General features: G+C 48.7%; 1 protein-coding gene across 9 annotated transcripts in view; it reads left to right on the top strand.

Annotated features, from left to right (window-relative positions):
• The window catches only part of ZDHHC3 (zDHHC palmitoyltransferase 3), a 67,621-nt gene that overhangs the window by 32,797 nt on the left and 7,661 nt on the right, over nt 1-27,163 (top strand). For 4 of the 9 annotated variants that reach the window (XM_073811074.1, XM_019946719.3, XM_019946721.3 and 1 more), the window contains 4 exons: nt 2,937-3,061; nt 9,947-10,043; nt 10,706-10,787; nt 14,682-14,812. In XM_073811074.1, coding sequence (XP_073667175.1) covers nt 2,937-3,061; nt 9,947-10,043; nt 10,706-10,787; nt 14,682-14,812 — 435 coding nt within the window. Of the gene's footprint in view, nt 1-2,936; nt 3,062-9,946; nt 10,044-10,705; nt 10,788-14,681; nt 14,813-17,276; nt 18,941-19,247; nt 23,308-23,802; nt 23,949-27,163 lie in introns of those variants that run through there. The other 5 variants (XM_073811077.1, XM_019946722.2, XM_073811075.1 and 2 more) reach the window with 4 other exon arrangements.

Here is a 27,163-nt window from a genome sequence, read left to right as displayed (position 1 = left end):
CTGACATAGAAAAGGTACTGGGCAGAGGTCGAGGAAGGTACTGGAAGTTTGGGCTAGCCACTGAGGGGAATGGTTGATGGAGCTATGTCACGCCTCCTGCCCCCAGATTCAAATGGATTCCACTGTGGGACCAAATATATGTTTTAGAAGCATATGAGCATTTTTATGGATGTATAGATTGTTTTAAGTGTTTTTAGCCTACAAGGAGAAAAGACTGGAAAACTATACTCCAGAATGTTAATAGTACTAATCTTTGGATGATCGAATCAGAGGGTGCATTCTTCCCTTTTAATTTTCTCTTCTCTATACATTTTTAAAAATCATGAACAAATATTACTTTGGAAATGAGGAAGAAATCAGTATGTTTTGTTCTCCCGGGGTGCAGTAATGTGGAAGCTTCAAGCCATCCCTGTGAGATATAGGAACAGGGGTAGGGGTGGAGGTAGTGAGTGTTTCTTAGTGCACACGTGACAGCAGTGGCAAAAATGTCTCAGCAGGCCTTCCAACTCCCAGCCGTCTATCAAGAGTTATACAGAACAGGGCTTCCCTGGTGGCGCAGTGGTTGAGAGTCCGCCTGCCGATGCAGGGGACACGGGTTCGTGCCCCGGTCCGGGAGGATCCCATGTGCCGCGGAGCGGCTGGGCCCGTGAGCCATGGCCGCTGAGCCTGCGTGTCCGGAGCCTGTGCTCCACAACGGGAGAGGCCACAACAGTGAGAGGCCCGCGTACCAAAAAAAAAAAAAAAAAAAAACAAGAGTTATACAGAACAAAATCCCTTACCATGAACTAGTAAGTTCTGAAATCTGTGGAGATGAGCCCAGAAGAGCCTATTCTTTTAAAGAAAGAAAGAAAGAGAGAGAAAGGGAGGGAGGAAGTGAGGGAGGGAGGAGGACTCAGTCTCAGGGGCTGGCCCAGTGGGTCTCTAGCTCTGCGAGATGGGCTCACTGGGCAGGTGGGGTCTTGCCTGGATGGGAATGAGCCTTCCAGGAGATTTGTGCAAATGGAGTCACATGGAGGAGGGACTTTTAGAAAGGTTGCGCTGTTGAATGTCTCTGACTGTGGTCTGGAATAACAGGCAGTAATGAGGAGACCAAATGAGAGCTCTGATTGCCGTTGGTTCTGTAAAGCTCTTGTAGCCCTTTATGGGGAGGGTCTCCTGAGATTTACAGCAAATTGTGGTGGTGGTGACCTTAAAAACTGGACCTGAAAAAAACCAAAAACGACCTTCATTTAGGAAAACAGCCCTATTGCTTCATCACCTTGGGGAAACGCTGTTCCTTAGTGCATTTCTCTTGTACACATGACAATAGTGACTTCCAGATGCGGTCTGTTGGCTTCAGGATCCACAAAAGGTCACACAGTTACCCAAACTCAATTACTTTTTTACATTAAAGAGAATTTAAAGTATGACCCTCTGGGCTTTTCTGCAACCTCCCCCTCTGCCTGTGCCAGCGCCCTTCCCAAGCCCCTTTTAAAAATCCACTCATCTAGGCGATCTGGGCCCTCTCTTACCTTTGTGAAGACTTCCAGACCCTGACCCTTCACTGGCCTTAAGGGGGGACCCTCAGATGTCTCAAGGTGAGACAAGTCACAGCACTTCGGTTACAAAATTCAGGAAAGTTGGTCATACTCCTACTTTGCATAGCTCCTTCCTGAGTATATTTTTTTGCTTGTTTTTTTAAATGCGTTTTTTCCTTTTTGCAAAAGTCACATGTTCATATTAGAACATTTAAGAAATATAGTTAATAAATTAAAAATTACCTGTGATTTTACTACATGAGATAACCGTTAATACTTTGGCATGTACGTGTGTGTGTGTGTGTGTGTGTGTGTGTGTGTGTGTGTGTGTGTGTAATATTTATCAAAATGGGTTTGTAGTCTACATACTGTTTGGGAATCTACTTTTCCCTTTAACAGTCTATCATAGACGTTTCCCATGTCAATAGCTGTGTACTTTTATGGCTGTTTGATGTCAAGAACTATAGCATAAATGGCATTGTATGTACCAGGTAGTCCTTGCCTACCAAAGTTTGTTTGCTTTTAAAAGGTCTTTGATAGGTTCTTCTGGCATCTGACTATATTTTGCAGGCTGTATTTTTTTTCCACTTCTCTTTTGGACTTTCAGAAAAAATTTTAATGAAATACTTAAGACAGTTGAAAGGGTGTAAAGGATAATATGATGACCACTCATGTGTTCACCTCCCAGCTTTGTAAATTAAAAAAAAAAGTTACAAAGACAGGTTAGCCTCTTTATATGCCCCACCCCCACTTCATTCCACTCCCAGCCTCCTCACCACCACAGAGGTGATCATTATCCTGAGTCACATCTGGTTTTCAGCATCTTGGTGTGGAGAGCACTTGAATATCTTAGGGCAGTGGCTTACAGTTGCTTGTGGATTCATAAGAACTAAACACAGATTACCAATCCATAACAATAGTACTGATAAAAAATAAAATAAAATAAAACTTGATTCCAGTTTAAACAGAACCCAATAACATTCAGAGCTGTGATTATGACCTGGGAAAACTGGACTATTAGATGTGCTGCTCACCAATGAAAATTCACAAAGACCGAAACTGTCCCTGGGAAATCTAATGTAAATCAAAATTGTAGTTGATGAGTCAAATCCTCCCTGTAATATTTACATAGGAAAGGATGCATTCAATGAAAACCATGTCAGTAAAATGAAAATAGAGGATCATCGGGAACAACGTAACTGTCCAGTGTAGAAAATCATTCACTTTTCCTTGGGGAAATTCTTTGTCAATAACTTATTATTGGTATTGGCATAACTCTGAACAGAACCCACATGTCGTTGGGATGAAAATATCCTGTCCCCGTGTGTGGAATTGCTGCTTTCAAATGACCATCGCCTCTGTGGAATGTCAGAACTGAGGGAACCCCTAGCCTGACCCTGACACCTCTCTTTCTTACAGGGGGCGGTGCCCAAAGGAAATGCCACTAAAGAATTCATCGAGAGTTTACAGCTGAAGCCCGGGCAGGTGGTGTACAAGTGTCCCAAATGCTGCAGCATCAAGCCTGACCGAGCCCACCACTGCAGGTACACTGCCCCCGCCTGGGCTCCCCTCCTCACCCCCTGCGCCCTCGCCCTCGCCCTCCTTCCACGGGTGCCATCAGCAACAGGACTTCTGAACGTGCCCTGCTCTGGGCATGGAGTGACCACATTGACTCTCCATCCCCACCTGCACAGGAGGGCAAGGGTGGGAAAGGGTGTTTGGTTCGGGCTCAGGACACTAGGCTTCGCCACACTTGCCAGGGGGCCCTGCCCAGGCCCTTGCTTGTCTCCACCCTTGTCTCCAAATCTGTGAAATGGAGGGGAGTCCTGCTCTTCCTGCCGCACAGCTTTATTACTTTATTAAGGGCACGTGAGACAGAGCTTTAGGAAATCATTCTGTGAATGTCTAGCCCCTGACACATTTAAGGGTCAGGTGCAATTTCACTTAAATTTTATAGGGAAATGAGGGGGTTGTCCTTGAAAGAAAAGAAAGACTTTTCTTTAAAACAAAACTTCTAGAGGTCTGACAGTTGTAGAGTTCAGCCAGAAAAGCCATTTCCCTGTTTTATCTGTGGTGGTTTTTCCCTTTTGGTTTTCAGATTTCTTTGTTGTTTTGAGTCTTCTTGACAAAAGAAAACCTCCAGCTAAATATTGCATTTTATCATGACGAGAACTTTAAATGCTAAATTACAGAAATAACGAACCTGTCACTTAGTCCCTTTTTCACACTAGCGTGTGTTCGGGGTGGAGAGGGGCTGTGGAGGAATGAACTGGCTCCTGATGTCAGGAGGTATCGTCGTCCTGAGGCTGTGGAAGCATCTGGGTTTTGTGCGAGGTCCGAGCGGCTGAAAGGTGGCTTTTCTGTGCGGGCCGCACTGCCCACCCTTTGGAGGAGGGCAGTCGGTCTGAACATCCAGATGCCATGGTCAGCTCCCAATACCTGCCGTGTCTCAGGCACCTCAGCCCACCCCGTCTCATCATCGTCATCCCCATGCTCACCCCCAGAGATAGCTCTGCCATAGGCATGACCCTCCCTAGACGAGGAATTAAGGCTCAAGGCGGTTAAGTGGCAGCTCCAGGGTCACACAGCCGGTGACTACGAGAGACAGGATTGGTTCCTGGTGTGTCTGGCTCTGAGTCTGGGGCTCTTTCCACTAGATCTAGTTTGGCATGACTTGTGTAACTTGATATAACCATATGCATATTTTTGTGTATCTTTTTCTGTCTGTCTGAGAGAGCGATCTGGAGACCTCCCCAGCTAGTTGCCACTTCTCAAGGGTGAGGGCCAAGGAGCTTGGGCAGGGACCATGGGAACTGCCATCTCCTGTGGGGTTTTCTGTGTCTGGGTCATCTTGTTTCTGAAATCTGTATTAGAAACTAATTCAATGCTTTCTTCTTGTGCCTGAGATGGAGGCATCAGTCTAGCCTTTTCCTACCACCCCGAGGCTCGGGAACCCAGCTCTTCTCATCCCCTGGGTGATGTGATTCCTCCAGGCACATTCCTCCAGTGTGGTGGAGCGGGCTGCTGCCTTGAAGTTGGAGAGGTCAGCATTGGAAAGGCAGCGCTGTCCCTGCCACACTGGGGACTGTGGGCCAGGCACCACATCTCTCAGAGCCTCAGCTTTCTCCTTTGTAAAATGAGTTGTTCCTCCTTAGCTTGTGAGGATTAAGTATGAATATCTATCTGTTAATGGAGGAATGTGTGAGCATTGGGGATGTGCTGGGTTTACATAGGCTGGACCAGAAACAGGGAAGTGTGAACTTTATAGAAAGAACTTGGGTGACCACAGTGGTTCTTTTCTCTTTCGTCCCTGAGCCCTTGGCAGCCTCCACCGCCTGGCATTTTCCTCACCGCCTCCTCCTCACCTCTCTCCCCAGGATGATCCAAGGGAGGTATTCTTGAGTGCTAATAAACAAATCAGCTTGAGCAAAACAAGAGCTGCTGATTCAGATGAACTTGAGTGAGGATGCCTGTGCATAGCCTGTTCCTGTGTCAGGAAATGTATGCTGACACCTGCTCCTTTGTGGTGGCTTGTGGTGGCCCAGGCCATCTGGGGACCCATGGTTTTGGATAAGCAGAATCCCCAGCACACCAAACAGAGCTGGGTTTGTGACTGGGTGAGCCAAGGGGCCTGCTGCCCTGCTAGAGAAAGTTGGTGTCAGTCTTCCTGCTCAGGTGAAGGGGCATGTGTCTGTGCCCAGCTCTCTGCTTCCTCTCCTCCCAGTAGTGTCATGGAATTTAAAACTCTTTTCCCTGAGCTCTGATGGGTACCACAAATATTCCCTGATCTTGCACCTGTAGGTGTTCCTTCCAGCCTGGTGATACGTGGCTGGGTCTTCCTTCCAAGCAGGCTCCTTTCATCCTGGCGTTGAGGATCATGGAAGCCTGTGGAAATCCTTGGGGTGGGTGGGTCATGCTAACGGGGACAGCCAAGGTGTTAGGCTTATGTGTTAGGTTCTTCTTGCACAGGCGGTGGAGACCTCTGACCTTGGCAAAGCCTCACACCCCTCCCCACCTCCCAACAAACACACACACACTGAGATGAGACAGTTGGGGACTGCTTAGGGCCCCTGCCAGCTTGTTTATCAGTTACTGATAAATTTATATTGCACTAGCATTGGTTTTAAAGCATTTTACACACATCATCTCTAACCCTGAGAGAGCAGGGCTAGTTCTACAGAGGGTGGTTTGGAGAAGCTAAGTTTCTTTGCCCAGAGCCCAAAGTGGTGATCTGAGAGATGTGTTCTTTCCACTGGCCTTACCCTGTTTGGGTACTGCCTTACCCCACATTGTCTGAGCTGGGGTCAGGATGTTATAGATGCCTTTTTTGCTTATAATTTTAATCATAGTGAATGAGGTGTGAGATGAAAACCTATATGGGGAGCATGGTCCCCTTGGTACCTCCTTGCTATGATTTTTTCTCTTCATCTATTGTGGCATCCCAGCCTGAGGTGGTGGAGCCCAGTTCCCCATCTATAGTGTCAGAGCCTTCACTCCTCCAGCCCTTGCTAAGCGGGGCCCCAGGGTTGGCTGTGGACTGTAGTGGTGGATGGGACATGGCCCTGACCCAGGGGCCTCCTGCCCAGGTAGGGCAGATGCACTTGTCTGCCGTGATACAGTTTGGTGGGTGCCGCTGTAGGGAGAGTCACAGGGCCATCACTTAGGGTGGGCAAGAGGACCTCAGCCTGCTCCTTGGGGGCTGAGTGCCAAGGAAGGGCTCTTGTACCTCCCTGGAGAGGGAGCATGAGCCCCAGGGAACCTGAATACACACGATCCGGTGAGCTTGTTGGGCTCTTCCAAGCTTGCGAAGGAAGTGCTCTGGGGACTGAAAATGGTAGGGAACCTGGAGGAAAAGGAGAGGAGCATCCTCCCTCTTGTAAAACCAGGATTTAAAAAGGCGGGGGCCGGGGGGCAGACTTCCTTGGTGGTGCAGTGTTTAAGAATCCTCCTGCCAATGCAGGGGACATGGGTTCAAGCCCTGGTCCGGGAAGATTCCACATGCTGCGGAGCAGCTAAGCCCATGCGCCACAACTGCTGACCCTGTGCTCTAGAGCCCGCGAGCCACAACTACTGAGCCTGTGTGCCACAACTACTGAAGCCTGCATGCTCTAGGGCTCACGTGCCGCAACTACTGAAGCCCACGTGCCACAACTACTGAAGCCCACGCACCTAGAGTCTGTGATCCGCAACAAGAGAAGCCACCGCAATGAGAAGCCCGCACGCCGCAGCAAAGAATAGCCCCTACTTGCCGCAACTAGAGAAAGCCCGCGCACAGCCAAAAATAAATTAAAAAAACAAACCAACAAAAAAAAAACGGGAGGGGCCTGGGAAACCCTGAAGGTAGGAACACCCCAAATACCTCCATTGAGGACATTTGGTCTTTTTAGCAGCTGCCATTGAATGCTTAGGACATGTCTGTGTCCACAGCGTCTCGCACAGGAGACACTGGAGTTGGTACAAGAGAGGAGTGCAGGCAGGAGCCCCAGGGAAGGTGGATTTCGCCAGGAGGCAAGAGTGGAGAAAGGGCCCTCTGGGAGCCTTCCCTGGTTGCTGTGCTTGAGCTGCCCTGCTGTGTCTGGGGAGGGGACACCAGTGAGCCCACTGTGCTGTGGGGACTGGGAAGAAGACTGACTCTGAGGTGCCTGATTCCCAGTGGGGTGTCAGGGGTTGTGGAAGGCTCACATTTTTTCGTCCTCCCCCTGAGGGCTGGTGCGTGAGATGAAATAGCCAGGCAGGTGTGGGCAGTCACCCCCGGGGCCTGGAGCACCCTTCACTTGGCCCACTGAGGGATCAGGCCTTGCCCTTGGTGCTCTCCAGGCCCCAGCCCCAGAGCCATTCAGGCTGGGTGTTTTGTGAGCCGTGGGTCAGTTAGCCTCTAAACAGCGCCTCCAGCCACATACATGGATGGACCTCCACCACCCACGTGCACTACCACCTGCCCCAGGAGCCCGCTTCTGAACAACTCTGTAAGCCGGAGGGAGAGGCGCCATCTTGGCATTTCCTGTCTTTGCAAATAGGAAACTCAGAGACCAACACTCTGGACAACTTTTGCAGCTCTCAGTGGGCTGTACTCCTGCCTACTTCTAGAAGGATGAGTAGTGTTCTAATTTGGCTGCCCAGTGAAACTTAGCCCATTGTGAAACCCAGCTTCCCAGGGTTCACACCTGGCCTCTTCAGAGAGGCTGGGAGGGGAGAGCAAAGGACAGATTTGCTTAATCTCTTAGACAGCTTTCAGAGGACGTCAGGCCATTTGGCACCTCTCTGCTGCTGAGCAAACACTGCCTCAGAGCACCCACCTGAAACCCCTTTTACAAAGAAGTACAAGTGGAAGAAAAACTGCTCAAGAGTCCAGAGCAGGGAGGTGGTTACCCTCAGGAGCTCCCCAGAGAGGGAGGGGATTAAGAAACCCCAGAGCTGAGGAAGGACATACAAGACATGGGCTACGGGGGTGGTTCCATGGTGGGAATGTGTTGGCTGAGGCCCAGAATGCAGGGAGCTTTACTGCCTACTTGTCTGTACTTTCAAGATTGTACACTGGGAACAAGTGTTACCTGTTCTTTCATTCATTCATTCAAATCGATAATATACAGAGAGAGAGAGAGAGAGAGAGATTGATTGATCAAGTAATGGAGTTGCTGGTACCTGGCTTTCTCTTTATTGCCCTCCATGCCCCTTTCATGCGTCCTTTTCTTACCCCGCCTTTCTGGCTCCCAAGGAGATTTCTGGAGCTGGTTCAGCATCTCTGAAATGTGCCCATTCCCCATATGCCTGTGTTATCATGACCCCTTGAAGCTGTGGGAAGAACAAGGGTGGAGACCAGAATGACCCCACCACTCGTCTGAGCCAGCATCTGTTCTCACTTTCTCTTATAATGGTACTCACGTCCTGTGGGGGGCAGGGGGGGACCCAGGTCTGCCTTGCCACCAGAGCTCATGCCATGCTTAGAAAAGCCCACGCCTCCCCCTTGGGGTGCAGGTGAGCCCTCCTTCAGAGTGGTCTGTGCTTCCCGGTCTGCGGTCTGGGAACAGCTCGCCTCCATGCCCAGAACAGCTCCTTCTGCGCCATCCCTGCCCTCTCTGTGGGTCAGCCAGAGCTCAGCGAGCACTGTGTGTGAGCACGAGGCAGCCTTCTCTTCAGCAGGCCCCTGAGCCAACCCTTCCCCCAGAGTCCACCCACCATAGCCCACCTTAGTAAGAACCTGAGATAAAGTTGGTTATGGAAACTACTAGAAAGAAAAGCTGGTGTAAACTAAGGGACTGTCAAAAATATATATAATTCTGTTATTTCCAAGCTTGTATTTATAGTATTTCAAACTGTTTTGAACAAATACTGCCCCCAAGATAAATGTTAGGGAGCCTATTTTAATGAATTGAGAATGAAACAGTTTTTTGTTTTTTTGGTTTTTTTTTGGTATGCGGGCCTCTCACTGTTGTGGCCTCTCCCATTGCAGAGCACAGGCTCAGCGGCCATGGCTCACAGGCCCAGCGGCCATGGCTCACAGGCCCAGCCGCTCCGCGGCATGTGGGATCTTCCCGGACCGGGGCACAAACCCGTGTCCCCTGCATCGGCAGGCGGACTCTCAACCACTGCACCACCAGGGAAGCCCCAAGAAACAATTTTTAATGAGCCCATCTATTGGCAAATTGGTCTTCCTGAACTTGAGCTTTGGGAGTAGTTGCTTTTGAGGTCCCATTAGCCTTGTGCTCTTGTTTCAGATTCTTACTTGTATGGTCCAAAAAGGGGTGGGGAAGGTATTTGCTATCAAATAACAAAGCTTCAAACAATCTCAGTCCAAAAATTATCCCAGTAACAAGTTAGTAATTTGCAAATTAGTGGGATTTCTGATCAACACTTAAGCTCAAATGACTTTTCTGCTGTTTTGGGCTAAGTGGATATTATCTTAGAGCTGCAAGGTCCTTAGAGGGGGACTTCCTGCCGCCATGTGACGCACTGCTTGTGACCCCACTCTGAACTCTTCTAGCGCTCTCTCTCGTCAGCCGCACCCTGGGAGGTTCCCTGGTCAGGTTTTTGGTCTTTGGGGGGAAATTAGGAGCAGCTGTATCCTGTCTCATCCTGTCAAGTTTTTGAAAGTGCTACTTCTTTCTGTCCTCTCAGTAAACCACATTTTCAGCCCACTGTTACCTCAGGAGAGCAGTCTCTTTCTCAGCCATGTCGTTCCAGCCTGTTTTTATGTGAAACAAGATAAGGGGCCTTGGAGGTGGATAACTGTCCCCTTGTTTGGAATGATTGTGACCCTGGAGGTCCTGGCCCTGCCTTCCAAGCCCCTTGCAACACACATGCAGCAAAACATTGGGTGGCGCCCTAGAGGCCACTTGCCAGGAGTGGTGCAGGAGCATGGGTTTTGAGTCCCCTCGACCCTCCCGCCTCCGTGAGGACCCCCCTAAAGATCTGCCTTGCGGCTCTTTCAGTGTTTGTAAGCGGTGCATTCGGAAGATGGACCACCACTGTCCCTGGGTCAATAACTGTGTTGGCGAGAACAACCAGAAGTACTTCGTCCTGTTTACAGTAAGTCAGCTTCCGAATTCTGCCCCACCCTCTGTGAAGCAATGGAGAGCTCTGTTCCTTCGAATTGTCAGCACTCACAGTGTTCTTTGCTGCTGTTCAGAATAGTGCCTGGCCACGCAGACCTCCGCCTTTCTGCCAGAGCTCTCCTTGGTTCAACAAGTGCCCGTTCCTGTGCCCTTCACTTGAGCATCTAGAAAATTGACTCAAGTTGATTAGCTATAAGCAAGGGCCGTGTTCTGGGCCTCTATGCCTGGTGTCCGACCTAAGTAGCTAAAGAAGGCGACAACCCTCCCTTAGCTGCAGGTAGGCGGAGTGTATCTAGCCTGAGGGCTGGAGGGGCCAATGGCAGTCAGCGCCCTGACCTTTCAAGTGAGGAGCAGCAGCCAGCCTGGAGCCCCCAGGGCAGCCCAGGTCACACCTGGTGACACGTGCTTGTTTCTGTTCTTGTCCCACACGCTACCAGTGAATGGCCGCTCACCTCAGACCCAGGGCTGGGGGCGGGGGACCAGTGGAGAAATCACCAGGTGCCTCTCTGGCCCCCCTCCTGCTCAGCCCTCAGCCTAAGTGTTCCTGAATGGGAGGTTCCGAGCACCCCGTCCCGGGAGCCTTCACGGCCAGAAGGTTCTCACAACAATGGCCTCTGCACTGCTTTCCTGTTTCAGATGTACATAGCTCTCATTTCCTTGCACGCCCTCATCATGGTGGGATTCCACTTCCTGCATTGCTTTGAAGAAGACTGGACAAGTGAGTATGTGCCAGGGCTTCCCTCCTTGCTGCAGGGGGACGCATGACCCAAGCAGGGTGGGCTCTTTGTTTCCGTCTTGGTACCAGGGGCCAACCTCATTTTATTAGATCTCCTGCAAGCCCATGGACCTATCAGGGAAGAAACAGCAGAGGCCCAAATATCTCTTCATGAAAAAAAGCAGCCCCTTAAAGTCAGTTCTACAGGTAATGTAGTGAGTTGGACAGACCCTCTAGCCTGAGTGAGCCCAGGGAAAATGCAGGCCCCCAGCAGGGCGGTGCATTCCCTGGAGTGGAGCTGTGCCTGCAGAGAGAGCTTTTGCTTCCATGTCTTTAAGTGAGGAGCTTTAATTGAAGGTCATTTTATTCCAACCTTGCAGAAATCCATTTTTAACTTTCTGGCTAGGACATGGACGGTTTTCGTTAATCTTTTGTGCGTGTGTGTGTGTGTGTGTGTGTGTGTGTGTGTGTGTGTGATGGTTGTTTTTTTTAACTGCTTAATCACCAATTTACGTTAAGATTGTAGACAAATTCTTCCTGCTTTTGAAGTATCTCATTTAAATGTGCAAATGCGGGCTTCCCTGGTGGCGCAGTGGTTGAGAGGCCGCCTGCTGATGCAGGGGATGCGGGTTCGTGCCCCGGTCTCCGCCCGTGAGCCATGGCTGCTGAGCCTGCGCGTCCGGAGCCTGTGCTCCGCAACGGGAGAGGCCACAACAGTGAGAGGCCCGCGTACCGCAAAAAAAAAAAAAAAAAGTGCAAATGCTGAGGAAGGAACTCCAACCACAAGATTGCATAAATCCTGAGGGAAAAATATAGATGCTGAAAAAATAAATAAAATTTAAATTTTTTTAAAGAAGAATAAAAATAAGTTATAAGAAAACAATTTTTAGTACAGTAGTCCCACCTTATCTGCAGGGGATATGTTCCAAGACCCCCAGTGGAATGCCTGAAACCTCAGATAGTACAGAACCCTATATATACCATGTTTTTTCCTATACATACATACCTATGATGAAGTTTAATTTATAAATTAGGCACAGTAAGAAAGTATCTGAATTGCCAGCATCACTGCTCTTGCATTTTGGGGCCATTATTAAGTAGAATAAGGGTTACTTGAACACAAGCACTGTGATACCACAGTAGTTGATTTGGTAACCGAGGTAGTAGGTAGCATATGCAGCATGGATATGCTGGACAAAGCGATGGTTCACGTCCCAGGTGGACAGAGCAAGATGGCGTGAGATTTCATCGTGCTACTCAGAACAGTTTGTACTTTAAAACCTATGGATTGTTTATTTCTGGAATTTTCCGTTTAATATTTTTGCACTGAGGTTGACTACAGGTAAATGAAACTGCAGAAAGCAAAACCAAGGATAAGGGGAAGACTACTACAGATACTGGAGGAATTAAGAGAGGCCACCTGCTGGGCTCCATCTTTCACACATACATCTGTGAGACACATCTTGAGCAGAAACATCATATTTTCATTCTTTTTCCATTGATTGGTTCCCCCCTTCATTTCATCATTTTTTAGGAGTTTTGCTCTTCCTGCACATACTGACTTCTTAAGCTTTTTCTTGCTATTATTTCCCCCAGAACTTGTGAGGCTGTGAAAAGGACAGTATCTTTAGCTCCCAACCAGATATTGAGGCTTTCCCTGCCTCTGTAGTTTGCATCTGCCCCCCTTCTACAGTAAGTCCGCTATATACGAACAGGTTCCGTTCTGAGAGTGCGTTCATAAGTCCAATTTGTTCGTAAAGTCCAACAACGTTAGCCTAGGTACCCAACTAACATAATCCAACTAACGTAATTGGACATGCAAACACACGTTCACATCTTTGAAAGTTCGCAACTTGAAGGTTTGTATGTAGGGGACTTAGTGTATCTCCCCGGTCCTGCCCCCATCTCTGCCTGGCTTGACCTCATCTAGGGGAAGAGAAATCCCGTGGGTATTAGTCACCTCAGGCTGCCATAACAAGATACCATAGACTGGGAGGCTAAAACATTTATTCCTCACAGTCTGGGAGGCTGGAAAGTCCAAGATCACGGTACCAACCAATTCCATTCCTGGTGAGGACCCTTTTCCTGGCTTGCAGACGGCCCTCTCCTCTTGTGTCCTCACATGGCAGAGAGAGAAAAGCAAGCTCTCTGGTGTCTCTTTTCATAAGAGAACTAATCCTATCACGAGGGCCCTACCCTCATGACCTCTTCCAACCCTCATTACCTCCCAAGGGCCCTGGCTCCAAATAATATCACTTTGGGGGTTAGGGCTTTGGCATGTGAATTTCAGGGGGTGGTTTACAATTTAGTCCATAACACCATGTCTCCCCATTTTCGTGACTGCCACAGTTCCAGCCCAAGCTAGAGAGGGGAAGGTCAGGATGTTAGTGAGAGTTCATAGTCAGGAGTTGGTACAGGATCCATGCCCACCCTGTCTGCCTTGTCCTGCCCACCACCCTGACCAGCCCAGAAGCCAGGCAGGTACCTGCCCCAGCTGTGGCCACCCAGGGCCAGCCCGTCAGGCTGCTGGGCCACCCTAACCACACCCTGCCCAGCAAGGAACCAAGAAGGCAAGTCATGTGGAGGTGTTAAGTTCTGAGGAAGATGTGGGGAGATACGGCATTTAGACAAGATGCTCTCACCCTGCCACCCATTCAGTGCTGGTGTGTCTCTAAGCTCATTCCAGATTTATGTCCTTTTCCTCTCCTGACATTCCTGTGAGGGAGCTAGCAGGGCAGCTTGGAGGGGGCACTTACTCCCTGAATTCCCAAAGCCCAGTGAAGCCCAGCTCTGCCCTGCAGGACCAGACCCCTTCTGTCAGGAAAACAGGCCAGAGCACTGGAAGAGCCAGAAACATGGGCCACGGCCCGGGTGTGACAGGCCCGGCAGCTGTTGGCAAGGGCAGGAGTCCTTGGGTAGTGAGTGCCAACCAAGGGGCCTGGACCAGTGCCACAAGTGGGGCCCCTGTCTCCCAAGGTGGTCCAGGGCTCTCCTAAGAAGCTGCCTTGATGGTGAAGAGCCAGAGAAGGGGTCTTCTGCCTGCTCACCCCCCACCAGCTCCCTCAGCACCTCTGCTTTTCAGTGGGCTGGGTTTCTGACTGAGACACTACTCAGAAAAAGGATTCTGCTGCCTAAAACAAAACCACACATCTGGTCAAACCTCACTGCTCTACAGTGGAGGGAGTAGAGGCCTGGAGAGGGACAAGGACTTGCCTCGGGTCACACCAGGTCAGGGTGAGGTCGTAGTAGGGGCCAGGGGAGTGAAAGTGTCTGCTCTGGGCCAGGTGGCTCTTCTGTCAGCTCCCCAGCTTCAGGACAGACTGTCTCAGGGACGCAGATGCTCCTGAGAGCGGGCCTTCCCCGTGGGGCTTCCTGGGTCAGGCCAAGCCCCAGCACTTAGACTGCCCCCTGCCGAGCTGTAGCTCCCACAGCCACTGAGTGATCCTCCAGACCTGGATTTTCCTCTCACCCGTGAGCAGATAGAGGCACAGGAATGCCCAGAAAACCCACGGCCAAACCAGGCCTGGACTGAGGCCCCTCCACCTGTGCAACCTGCATTTTGCTCTCTGAGGAGAGGAAGGTCTCCCTGTGGTGTCATCAGGCCTTCGTGCCTCAGCTCTGAGTCCTTCTGGTCCTTCCAGACTGTGCTGGGTACTGTGCTTGGCACCAGGATGCAGACACCCGTGCTGTCCAGGAAGAGGGACGGAGAGCAGGGAGTGGTGTGTGTGAGGGAGGGGAAGCCAGCAAGGTCCAGCCTGCTGAGGAGGGCTTTCCTGAGGGAGAGCTGGTGCAGCCAGGTGTGGGAGAGGACGGCCCCTGCCATGGCCTCGAAGCCAGAGAGGAGCCCTGGGGGTGGCGAGGGGCAGCCCTGAGCCCCACGTGTCCCTTCTCTTTCAGAGTGCAGCTCCTTCTCGCCACCCACCACAGTGATCCTCCTCATCCTCCTGTGCTTCGAGGGGCTGCTCTTCCTCATTTTCACATCAGTCATGTTTGGGACCCAGGTACACTCCATCTGCACGGATGAGACGGTAAGCAAGTGGGCAGCCTGCTCACCATCTGCCTCCGCAGCTGGGGTGGGGGGAGGGCTGCTTGCAGGCCAGACCTGGGAGCCCAGCGGCCAGGCCCTGGGTGTGCAGGGCACATTCCTCCATTTGCAGTGACTCGGGATCTTCTTCCTCCCCACTTGGGACTGGCACTCACATCACACCAGGAATGGGGCCCCGCAGCCTCGGCAAAGGGTTCCCTTTTGTTACGAGCCCTTCCACCTTCCCGTGATGGTTCTGTCTTATACACGGCTCTGGGTCGGGCATTCTGCTAGGCACTGGGATGCCCTTCCCATCTAGTGGCCACAGGCTTGGAGACAGGTGGTGGACAAAGGCCACCCTGACCCAGGTGGCACAGACAGGGTCGGCTTCCCAGAGAAGGTGCCTTCACGAACAGGTCCTGAGGATGGAGTCAGGAGACAACTCAGCTTGAGCCCCCAGAGCAGTGGGCAGCAAGACCCGGCTCTGGTCCTCATCTGCTGCCTTCTACCTGCCCCCACCTTCCGCCCTGCTCACAGCTCCTTCTCTGGGAGCTTTGAAGCTGCTGGCCCAGCCAAGCTGGAGCCCATACCCCTGGTGCCACTGCCACTACCTCTCAACCTTCCTAAGGTGTCCAGAAGCCTCCAGGTGGTCAGTCCGTGGCTGTGATGTGGGCATTTCTTCCCTGTTTGGGTTTGGGGTCTGGGTAAGGGGCCCCAGGAGGAAGGGCAGCCCTTAGCTCTGGGGTGAGGTCATGAGTTCCTCCTGGCTTCCCAAAGTCCCCTTCAGGTAGCAGCTCTCAACAATCGTCTAGGGTTCTTTGGGGGAACTTCGGCCGATTGGGTAGTCAGCCTTAGATGGAGGCTCGTAGGAAGACTCAGTTGTTGCTGCTGCTGCTGAGGCCCCATTCCTGTGGGTGTGGAAATTCAGCATGTGGAGAAGGACGATGCTGCCGGCTGCCAAGGCACCACCATTTGGATCTGCGGCAATTCCCCATGGTTTAGAAGGTTGGGTGCCTCTCAGCACCTTTTTTCTTTTATAAGCATTCATATCATTATAAAAGAGTGTCTGTAAAAATAGTAGCCAGTGGTGTAGATCCAGCTGTGTATCCATGCAGTAAATGTGACAAACTTCTCTGCGTAAGACCTGCAGGGAACCCAGAGGTGACTATCTGGCCCTACCCGCTGTTGGGACACCCCGCCAGGCCACACAAGCCATGGTCTGGGGGAGCTAGAAGGAAAACTCTCATGGCCCTGGTCCTAGTTGTTCTTCCCCCTCAAGGGTATTCCTAAAGGGAGTCACATTGAAAGGAAAGGAGAAAGAAGCCAAGGACCTGCAGCTCATGGGAAGGGGCATCTTGCCCTTGGCCTCTATTGTCCCAGGGCCCTAGGCTGTGAACCTAGGTGTCGGACCCAGACACCTGTTTGGGATGCATAGGAGAGCCAGGAGGGCCCATGACCTCCCACCGCCCAGACTCAGACTGGGCTGTCCCCTCAGGCCCCACCCTTGCGCCTCTACCTCACAGAGACCACAGCAGACAGGCCCCTGGCCAGGCTCCTGCCAGGCTGCTTCTCCCCTGTCCTCCGGCCCCACCCGCTGACCAGCTCCTTCAGGAGAAGGGAAAAGGGAGGGATCAGCCTGCTCCCCCAGGCCACATTTTTCTTGCGAGACTTGGCCAGGGGGTCGTGCGGGCTCTGTGACAACTGCTGAGGTGGCCTTGGGTCACACTTCTCCCCAAAGGAGCACAGGAAGGCCTTTGCCGGGGCTGAGGCTGAGGCTGAGCGGTCTGTCCGTGCGGCCCTTCTAACCTATACTAATCCCTCTCCTTCCTCCTCTGTAGTGACCTCTCCCTCCTGTTCCACCTCCTCCACTGTGCCTCGCCAGTCCTGCTAAGCAGGGCGCTCCTTGGCCTCCCAGGCTGGGGGGCGTAACAGCACCAGAGCTGGTCCTTTGACTTGGTTCTTTTTTTTGTCTGCAAAGTGGTCATAGTAGCTTCAGACTTACCATGAACCGTTCCCAAATTAATGGCCGTCCTTGGCTATCGTGATCTCAAGCTCCCCACCAGCTGAGGCTTCCTGCGCCCCAGCCTTCACAGTGCTCCCGCACACACAGCTCAGAACCAGGCCTGAAGCGCCTCTGCAGACCCAGCAAGGACTCACTTAACAAAACACTGGATTGCACAACTAGGAACAGTGGCTTAGGGGCCTGCTGACTTTGCTCATTTGTCCCTTCCCTCCTGGAGGGACTTATACATGTGTGCCTATATGCCCACCCCCCCAAAAAAAATTATGATTTTTTTCTTTAGCACTTTTTATGAGAGAAAGAGAAGAAAAATGTACTATGTAGATGAGCTTCATGGCTTTAAAATAAGGAAGCATTTACTCCATTCACCTCAAGCTAATGGATATCTCTCCCCCAAAACCACAGCAGTAAAGTGCTTGACTGAAAGTATGATTGTTCTTGTTTTCAGGGAATAGAACAATTGAAAAAGGAAGAGAGAAGATGGGCTAAAAAAACAAAATGGATGAACATGAAAGCCGTTTTTGGCCACCCCTTTTCTCTAGGCTGGGCCAGCCCCTTTGCCACGCCAGACCAAGGGAAGGCAGACCCGTACCAGTATGTGGTCTGAAGGACCCCTGACCAGCATTGCCACTCAGACACAAACCACATCCCAGCACTACCATCCAATCCGTTCTCATGAACGTTTAAACCGAAAAAGCAAAACAAGTCTAAAACATTTTTTTTAATGTCTCAAGTAAAATGGCTGAACATTGCAGAGAAAAAAAAATGTCCCCATGTTTTATTTTTAAAAGATCATCCTTTCTATTTTTTTGGTGACCGAAGCTGCTTTTCTTTTTTCCTTTTTAAAATCACTTCTCTGATCTCTGGTTTCCTCTCTGCTGTCTGTCTGGCATGACTAATGTGGAGGGCGCTGTCTCCAGGCCATGCCCCCTTGTACTAACTGAGTCGTGACACTTGTGCGTGGATGGACCGGCCCGGACACCTGTTTGGGACTCATAGGAGAGCCAGGAGGGCCCATGACCTCCCACTGCCCAGGAGGCAGTGGCGAGCACCCAAATGGGAGTTAAAACCTCACCGAAGATGGATGCTTACTCCTTGTGACCTGAGAGGGCCAGGATCAGGGATGGAGCCCTTAAAAGGGTCCTTGACACAGTGGCCTCATCCCCCATGTGAACACGATTCGCCTCCTAATTCACAAAATCAGTTTCCTGCCTTGTACGTTATGGGCTCTGGGTGTGTAGAATGACTTGTGGGGTGGGGGATGGAGATGAAAGGGGTCTTATTTGTATTCTGAATCACCAGTTATATTCCAACTATGATTATTTGGAAGAATGTGAAGAAGTTTTTCCGGTTCAAAATGCCTTATACAATCAAAGGAAGAAGAAAATGACCCAGCTTCAGGCGAACTACATTTCCCTCATTAACGTTTGCTTCTTCTCTGACCTTCCCACCTCCCTCCCTCTCCTAGCGAGGTGTCGGTTAAGCAGTGTTACTGCCAAGTGAAACAGCCTCAGCTCCACCGTCAACCCCTTCTTCCTCATTTTGTAAATCCCTGCAGTGGGTTTACTTTCTGACATTTTAGACCCATAAATGTGCACATACCCATGTCTTGTCTGTATTTTAACCTGGGAGACCATTATCCTGCGTGGGCTGACCGTGATGCAAGGGCAACATTACAGCCAAACATTTTAAAGTTGAGAGATGGCCATCCATCCACTGGAATCGGCAGACACACCTAAGCCTGTGGCGCTGAAACTGACTAGCTTTTCTTTCCATTTGCATACTTGTGTGTTGAGTCTCATTTGAAGGAGGAAGGGCCTGAAGACAGTGGCGGGAGGTGAGGGGACAGGGAGTACGCATCAAATGCAGAGGTCGCAAATCCGAATACCATCTCAACATGGATTTGTTTTTTTAAGCGATCACCACAAACCTTTTTTTATCTTTTGCTTGGGGTGGGTTTGGGGTGAGGTTTATTAAATCAGCCCTGGGTGAGGAGAGACTTCATCTAGCTATGTGATCTTTCAGAAAAGTAAGTGGAACATGCTGCCTCTTTTCAATTCTGTCAGTGCTTCCACATGGAAACAAAACGCAATAAAATTTTTCCAAAACCTGTTCTGGCTGAGCTCCCATCTCTCACAGTGTTACCCCTCAGGGAGAGCCGATTGTCCAGTCAACGTGAGTGTGCTGTGTTTGGGCATTTCTTTCATTGCTTTTAAAGGACATGTATGCATGCTTCCTCTCTTGAATGAGGTTTCTATTGTGTTGCCGCTAAAGGACGTTTACAGCCCCATCTTGGACAAGGTGCCCCCACCGGGCCTCTCTCCTCTGGCTCTTTCTGCTGCCTGGGTCCCTTCTCTTATGCTTGTGGGCTCCCAGTTGCTACAGAAAAACTCATCAGGTCTGTGGAGTTTGCTTCTAGGGTTGGGCCTGGGAGAGAGACCCATTTTCTTCTGCCCACCCAGCAGAAGGCAAAGTCAAGCCAGAGGAAATCACTGGAAGCTTCCACACACGCCCTGGGACATCGCTTTGAGGAGCTCTTCACCATGCCTCGGATGTTTAACCAAGGAACCCTGTGACCTTTCCTAAGGCAATTAACTTCGACCTGCCTCTGCTGTGCTATTTACGCCATGGTCAAGGCTGTGATATGGGCTTTTTTTTTTAGTGCTGCTTTTAAATCTCCTTTATAGCATTTGTTTCCCATGTGCTTTCAGAAGAGAGAGTAGGACTCGGAATATTTTTAAGTATTTGGATGCCTCAAAATACCCCATCTTCAAGGGCATTTTTTAAAGTGACCCAAGTTGGTTCTTCCTCCCATGGAATTTCTAAGGAATACAGTAGATAGTGCTGAAGATGTATTGAATTTTTTTCAAATCCTAAAAATAGAAACTCATCATTTATACCTAAGCATACCACGTATATCTTTCCCAGAGGGAAAGTCTCCTTCCGACATCCTGTATGATTTTGTCTGGGTTTTTATGAGCCCTTTGGCTGAAAGAACGAATTTTCCCCAGTTCTCAAGCCAGAGTGAAATGCTATACTCAGAACATAGGAATAGCTCAAAATTCTCTGTGTTCTTCCTATTTCATCTTGTTGAGATGGAGAACGTTTTGCCAGGAGCACAATGACTAAGGAGTGTGGCTGTCTTCTGCAGCATAGTGACAGGAAGAAACAGGCATCCCTGAGCCCTCCTCAGTATTCCCAGACGTCTGATGAAGGAGGACACCTCTACACAAAGGCAGCCCTAGCCTTTTGCTTCGGCACAGGAATCCTGACAGCACTGAATGGTGTGTGCATGGGAAAATGAGACAGTAGTAGCCACAGTCTTTCAGAATGTGGGCTCTTGAGGAGTTGAAAGGAAAAATAAAGAGGAAGGTGACTTGGCCAGTTGGATTAGGTGACTCCTTCCTGCCTGTCAACTTCCTGTTTGTGTTCGTAGCAACCAGACTGACCATGCAAAAGGCTTAGGAGCAAACAAATCTATGCATATTTGCATGGGCTTGGTGACGTCATGCACAAAGTGGATTCGGGTAGAAATGTATGTGCTACGTCTCCTTTTAATCATACCATTTCATCTTTGTAATACTTTTTCCTTGGAAGAACCCAAAGTGAGACATGTTGAGTTACCAGCTTTTAAAATCCAACTTCCTGGGGGCTTCCCTGGCGCAGTGGTTGAGAATCTGCCTGCCAATGCAGGGGACACGGGTTCGAGCCCTGTTCTGGGAAGATCCCACATGCCGCAGAGCAACTAGGCCCATGAGCCACAACTACTGAGCCTGCGCGTCTGGAGCCTGTGCTCCACAAGAGAGGCCGCGACAGTGAGAGGCCCACACACCGCGATGAAGAGTGGCCCCCGCTCGCCGCAACTAGAGAAAGCCCTCACACAGAAATGAAGACCCAACACAGCCATAAATAAATAAATAGATAGATAAATAAATAATCCACCTTCCTGATGAGGTAGGTTAAACAATGTTTATTAAACACTTAACGTGAGGTTGGCATCACACAGAAACCCCAGACTCTGAGAGGCTGGGCTGGGCTCTCCCAACTAGGCCAATGGTTTTTACGTTTTTCTCACTTGAAAACTTGTAGTGCATAAGCCTCCAGGGTGAGCCAGCCAGTAGAAGTGAGGGGTTCCAACCTTAAAGGGGACCTTAGTTGTCAAAGATACGTGAAGAGAAGAAGATTTTACTGGATTCCCTCTTGTGAATCTTCTTGCTGAGGATGTACTGAGGCAGTGCACCTCAAAGTGTGGTCCACAGACCAGCAACATCCTCATCACCTGGGGACTTATTAGAGATGCAGATTCTCAGGCTCCATTCCAGACCTGCTGAATCAGAAACTCTGAGGGGGTGGGGCAGCAGCGATCTGGATTTTCACAGCCCTCCCATTGATGGTGACGCATGTTCAAGTCTGAGGATCCACTTGGGGCTTGCAGGGGTTGCCCAAAGGCCTGCTGATTAAGCGATCCTGTGTGCTGCGGGGCTCAGTGTGGTGCTGGGTGGGCTGTGCCCACTGTGAGCCCCTCTTCCCTCATAACCAGCGGCCTCCCCAGCCAATGAATGCTGAGAAAACAAGGAAAGTATTTGTTAGAAGGAGAGCCAAACTGTTAGTCTGTCCAGCAATCTTTCTCCACATCTTATCTGGCCAGCTGGTTTCTGGAAGAACCATCCCAAAAGGAGACAGAGTGAAGCCAGGGTCCTCCCAGTGGGAGCGGTGGCCAGTGAGTGATTAGAGCCTGGCGCGGCCACGCACATGAACGTCCTGGCCTTTGGTTTCCATCTGTGGACCTCAACACCCATGTGGCTTTTTCTTGTATCTTTTAAATACATATCTGCCTGAGAATCACCTAACAAAGGATAAAGGATTCACAGTGAAACAAAAACAAGCCACTGACGAGTCTACTCTCCCAAACCAAAGACTTCATTCCCCCACCCCGCTTTCTCAAGAAAAAATCGTTAATGACTTGAGCCTCGTGATTACCCTAGCAAAACTGAGTTGAGTCCCAGGGATCCCTCATCTGCGCACACGGGAGCTGATGACGCCGATCCAAGGAATTATGAAAAGCGTTGCAGAATAGGGTTTGCAAAAACCTTCGGGGGGAAGACAACGTGCTCTGACATGGACATAAAGGATGCCCTGAATTTCTGCAGCTGAGGTCATGGGGTGATGGGGCCTTGGGCCCTGGCCTTGGTCTTTGGTTCAAATCCCTGCTCAGCTACTTCCTTCCTGTGTGACCTTAGGCAGTAATTTACTTAAGCCTCAATTTTCTCATCTGTAAAATCAGGGAGATAATCTAAATCACAAAATTGCTGTGAGGATTCAAAGAGAGAAATGAATGTAAATGTTAGGATGGTGTCTGGCACATTGTATGGCTTTAGGGAATGTTAGCTCTGTTGAAGCTGTACTTTCAGACCATGTACACAACTGTTCATGATGTGTGAGATCAGTGTATTGGTTTGCAACAGAATTTTTTTAAAGAAATAAAAAATAATGCATTACACCTTGTAAAATACATATTGTTTCATGAAACTTCCGGGGGGAGTGGGGCGGGTGTGCGCGCGCGCGCTCATATGCAACAGAAGTGTATTTCCTATTGTGGGCTGCACTAAAAAGATGTGAAACCACTGATGAGAGAGTTGTCTGGCCATCTCTGAGGAGGACACATTTGCATAAGCTGCAGCACCTCCGACTTTCTATGTCTGAGATGCAGGGAGCAGGGGGACCTCCTGCTCTTGCTCCGTGGGCCTTAGCTGAGTCCTTACAGAGCATGTGCCTGGGTCTCTACCTGCTGGGGAGCCGTAGTCCTGGTACATTCATTTTGGGGCATTCGTGAGTTTGTTTATAGATCACAGCTCATGTGTCACCCAGGGAGACCAGGCCCAAAAGGCCCAAGTCACACACTCCCTTGCAAGAGGTGCTGGTTTAGGCTGTTGCCCCCTTACCAGGCATCAACCATTCTTGTCTGCATGAGCCTAAAGTGGGTATCACTGCTGCCTCCGCAAACCTCCAGCTTAAGAACTCTGCCTTCAGGACGCCTCTATATCCACACAGAACTCAAAATTGCGTCCTACCAGGAAAAAGAAACCCCACTGGCTCCTCCTGAACCTGAGGGTCCAGACCCTCAGCCTTTCTTATGCATCAGATTCGTTTGGAATATTTTCTCCTCTTCAGACCCAGAGCTGACACTCCTGGATGTTTACTTAACTGCTGAGGAGGTTCATCTGGTGAGCAGGCCAGGCTCCAGCTGGAACATTTTTACGAGCTTGCTGAGGAGGTTGAGTAGAGACCAAGAGTGCCCTTCTGGGAACACGCCACCACAGGGGAAAATCATCATCCTGTGGGCTCTCTTTTTTTTTTTTAATTAAAAAAATTTTTTTGATTGAAGTATGGTTGATGTACAATATTATATGTTACAATATATGATTGAAAAATTTTAAAGGTTATACTCCATTTATAATTATTATAAAATATTGGCTATATTCCCTGTGTTGTACAATATATCCTTGTAGCTTATTTTATACAGAACAGTTTGTACCTTTAATAACTTACTCCTATATCGCCCCTCATCTTTTCCCTCTCCCCACTGGTAACCACTAATTTGTTCTCTATATCTGTGAGTCTGCTTCTTTTTTGTTATATTTACTGGTTTTTTGTATTTTTTAGATTCCACATAGAAGTGATATCATACAGTATTTGTCTTTCTCTGTCTGACTTATTTCACTTAGCATAATACCCATCCATCTTGTTGCAAATGGCAAAAGTTCTTTTTTATGGCTGAGTAATATTCCATTGTGTATATATACCACATCTTCTTTATCCATTCACCTGTTGACGTACATTTAGTTTGCTTCTATGTCTTGGCTATTGTAAATAGCACTGCTTTGAACCTTGTGGTAACTTTTTATTTATTTTTTTTTTTTTTTTGCGGTACGCGGGCCTCTCACTGTTGTGGCCTCTCCCGTTGAGGAGCACAGGCTCCGGACACGCAGGCTCAGCGGCCATGGCTCACGGGCCCAGCCACTCCGCGGCATGTGGGATCTTCCCAGACCGGGGCACGAACCAGTGTCCCCTGCATCAGCAGGCGGACTCTCAACCACTGCGCCACCAGGGAAGCCCTGCGGTAACTTTTTGAATCAATGTTTTTGTTTCTTTCAGATATATATCCAGGAGTGGAATTGGTGGGTCATATGGTAGTTATATTTTTAGTTTTTTGAGAAACCTCCATACTGTTTTCCACAGTGGTTTCACCAATTTACATTCCCACCAACAGTGCACAAGTGTTCCCTTTTCTCCACATCCTTGTTAACATTTGTTATTTGTATTGTTTTCGATGATAGCCAGTCTTACAGGTGATATTGTAGTTTTGATTTGCATTTCTCTGATGATTAGTGATGTTGAGCATATTTTCACGTGCCTGTTGGTCATCTGCCTGTCCTCTTTAGAGATCTATTTATTCAGGTCTTCTGCCCATTTTTTAAGCAGCTTGTTTGTTTGTTTGTTGCTGTTGAGTTGTATGAGCTGTTTATATATTTTGAATATTAACCCTTCATTGGTCATATAATTTGCAAATATTTTCTCCCATTCTGTAGATCGTCTTTGTTTTGTCGATGGTTTCCTTTGGTATGCAAAAGCGTTTAAGGTTAATTAGGTCTCACTTGTTTATTTTTGCTTTTATTTCCTTTGCTCTAGGAGACAGATAGGGATTTGATAGGGATTCCGTTGAATCTGTAGATTGTCTGGGGTAGTGTGGTCATTTAACAATATTAATTCTTCCAGTATAAGAACATGATACATCTTTCCATCTGTGTTGTCCCGTGGGCTCTTTTGCTTCATTTCCCTCTGCAGCTTTTCTCTGTCTTTGAGTGAGGATTTGCAGTAGAATTGAAAATGCATTGAGCAGAGAGAACACACCAGTTCTCATCCTGGTTCTGAGGCACAACCAGCAGGATGAGCTTCGGCCACTGTCACAGCCTCTCAGAACCCCTGTCTTCCCCTATGACGAGCGTTAGTACTAACACCCGCCTCCTCTCGGGGTGGTTGTAAGGACCCACAGTCACGGCTTTGAGTGAGCTCAGTCAGTGCAGACCCAGCCAGTTTGTCATTTCTGGGTGTCCCCTCTGCAGCCTGGTCTGCCAAGTGGCCACATCCCAGCACCCCTGCAGTCATGGTTAGAATGCCTCTCTCAACAGGCTGCAAATGATCACCCAAGAAGGGAACCCAGAATCCCCAAAGCAAGTCACTCAGCTGGCCATTGCTGCTCCCGCTAAGGAGGGAGGCCTGGTGAGGGGCCGGACCGTGAATAGCACAGCATCCTGTGCCCCAGACCCACGTGAGGTTCCCTCAAGAGTTGTGTCAATAAGGTCCATTTTCTGAAACAGCTTTTTTGTTCTGATTATAAAAGTCACATCTGCTTCTTGGTGAAAATTTGGAACATGGGGGAAGTCTACAGAAATAAATCAAATCTAAAATCCCATCCCCAGGACTTCCCTGGTGGTGCAGTGGTTAAGAACCTGCCTGCCAATGCAAGGAACACAGGTTCGAGCCCTGGTCCGGGAAGATCCTTCATGCCATGGAGCAACTAAGCCCCTGCACCATAACTACTGAGCCTGCGCTCTAGAGCCTATGTGCCGCAACTGCTGAGCCCACGTGCTGCAACTACTGAAGCCCGGGCGCCTAGAGCCCATGCTTCGCAACAAGAGAAGCCACTGCAATGAGAAGCCCGCACGCTGCAATGAAGAGTAGCCCCCACTTGCTGCAACTAGAGAAAGCCCGCACGCAGCAACAAAGACCCAACTCAGCTGATTAATTAATTAATTTTAAAAAAATAAAATAAAATCCCATCCCCAAACCCCAGGTTCCACAATGATGTCAGATGCAACTTTGCTTTCTTCCCTTGTCACCACGTGGACAGGACTTTCCAGTGTATGTAAAACTGTATTGATGCCACTTTTTTTTTTTAATTTTATTGAAGTATAGTTGACTTACAATGATGTGTTAATTTATGCTGTTCAGCAAAGTGATTCAGTTATACATGTATATATATATATTCTTTTTCACATTCTTTTCCATTGTGGTTTATCACAGGATATTGAATATAGTTCCCTGTGCTATACAATAGGACTTTGTTGTTTATCCATTCTATATATAATAGTTTGCATCTACTAATCCCAAACTCCCAATCCTTCCCTCTCCCACCTCCCCTCCCGCTTGTCAACCACAAGTCTGTTCTCTGTGTCTGTAAGTCTGTTTCTGTTTCTTAGATATGTTCATGTGTATTATAGTTTAGTCTCCACATTTAAGTGATACTATATGGTATTTGTCTAGGTCCATCCATGTAGCTGCAAGTGGCATTATTTCATTCTTTTATATGGCTGAGTAGTATTCCATTGTGTGTTTGTGTGTGTGTGTGTATATCTCCCCACCACATCTTCTTTATCCATTCATCTGTCGATGGACATTTAGGTTGTTTCCATGTCTTGGCTATTGTAAATAGTGCTTCTTTGAATATAGGGGTGCATGTACCTTTTCAAATTATAATTTTGTCTGGGTATATGCCCAGGAGTGGGATTGCTGGATCATATGGCAACTCCATTTTTAGTTCTTTGAGGAACCTGCATACTGTTTTCCATAGCAGCCATTGGTATGTTTTCCATACCAATTTACATTCCCACCAGCAGTGTTAAGAGGATTCCCTTTTCTCCACACTCTCTCCAGCATTTATTATTTGTAGACTTTTTGATGATGGCCATTCTGACCAGTGTGAAGTGGTACCTCACTGCAGTTTTTATTTTCATTTTTCTAATAATTAGCGATGATGAGCATCCTTTCATGTGCCTACTGGCCATCTATATGTCTTCTTTGGAGGAATGTCTGTTTAGGCCTTCTGCCAATTTTTGGATTGGGTTATTTGTTTTTTGTTGTTGAGTTGTATGAGCTGTTTGTATATTTTGAAAATTAGGCCCTTGTCGTTGATGCCACTTTCAATAACTGCATAGTGTTGTGCTTTATAGAATAATTTACTTAGCCATCATTATTGGACATTTTGATTGTTTCCAACTTCTCATTATTAATCCGTGTTCAAGACTGTATTGCATAAATCGTGTCTCAGATTTTTCTTAGCTTTTTATTGAGAAATAATTTCAGACTTAACCAAAAAAAAAAAATTAGTAAAAATAGTACAAAGAGCTCCCATATGCCTTTCAATCAGTCTTTCCAAATGTAAACATTTTATAAAACCATAACACAAATATAAAAACCTGGAAATTTACTGATACAATACCATTAACCAATCTATATACTTTATTCAGAGTTCTCCAGTTGTCCCACTAGTATCGT

Source organism: Tursiops truncatus, chromosome 10 (genome assembly GCF_011762595.2).
Source record: "Tursiops truncatus isolate mTurTru1 chromosome 10, mTurTru1.mat.Y, whole genome shotgun sequence".
Taxonomy (NCBI): Eukaryota; Metazoa; Chordata; class Mammalia; order Artiodactyla; family Delphinidae; genus Tursiops; species Tursiops truncatus.
This window is presented reverse-complemented; position numbering and strand designations above follow the sequence as displayed.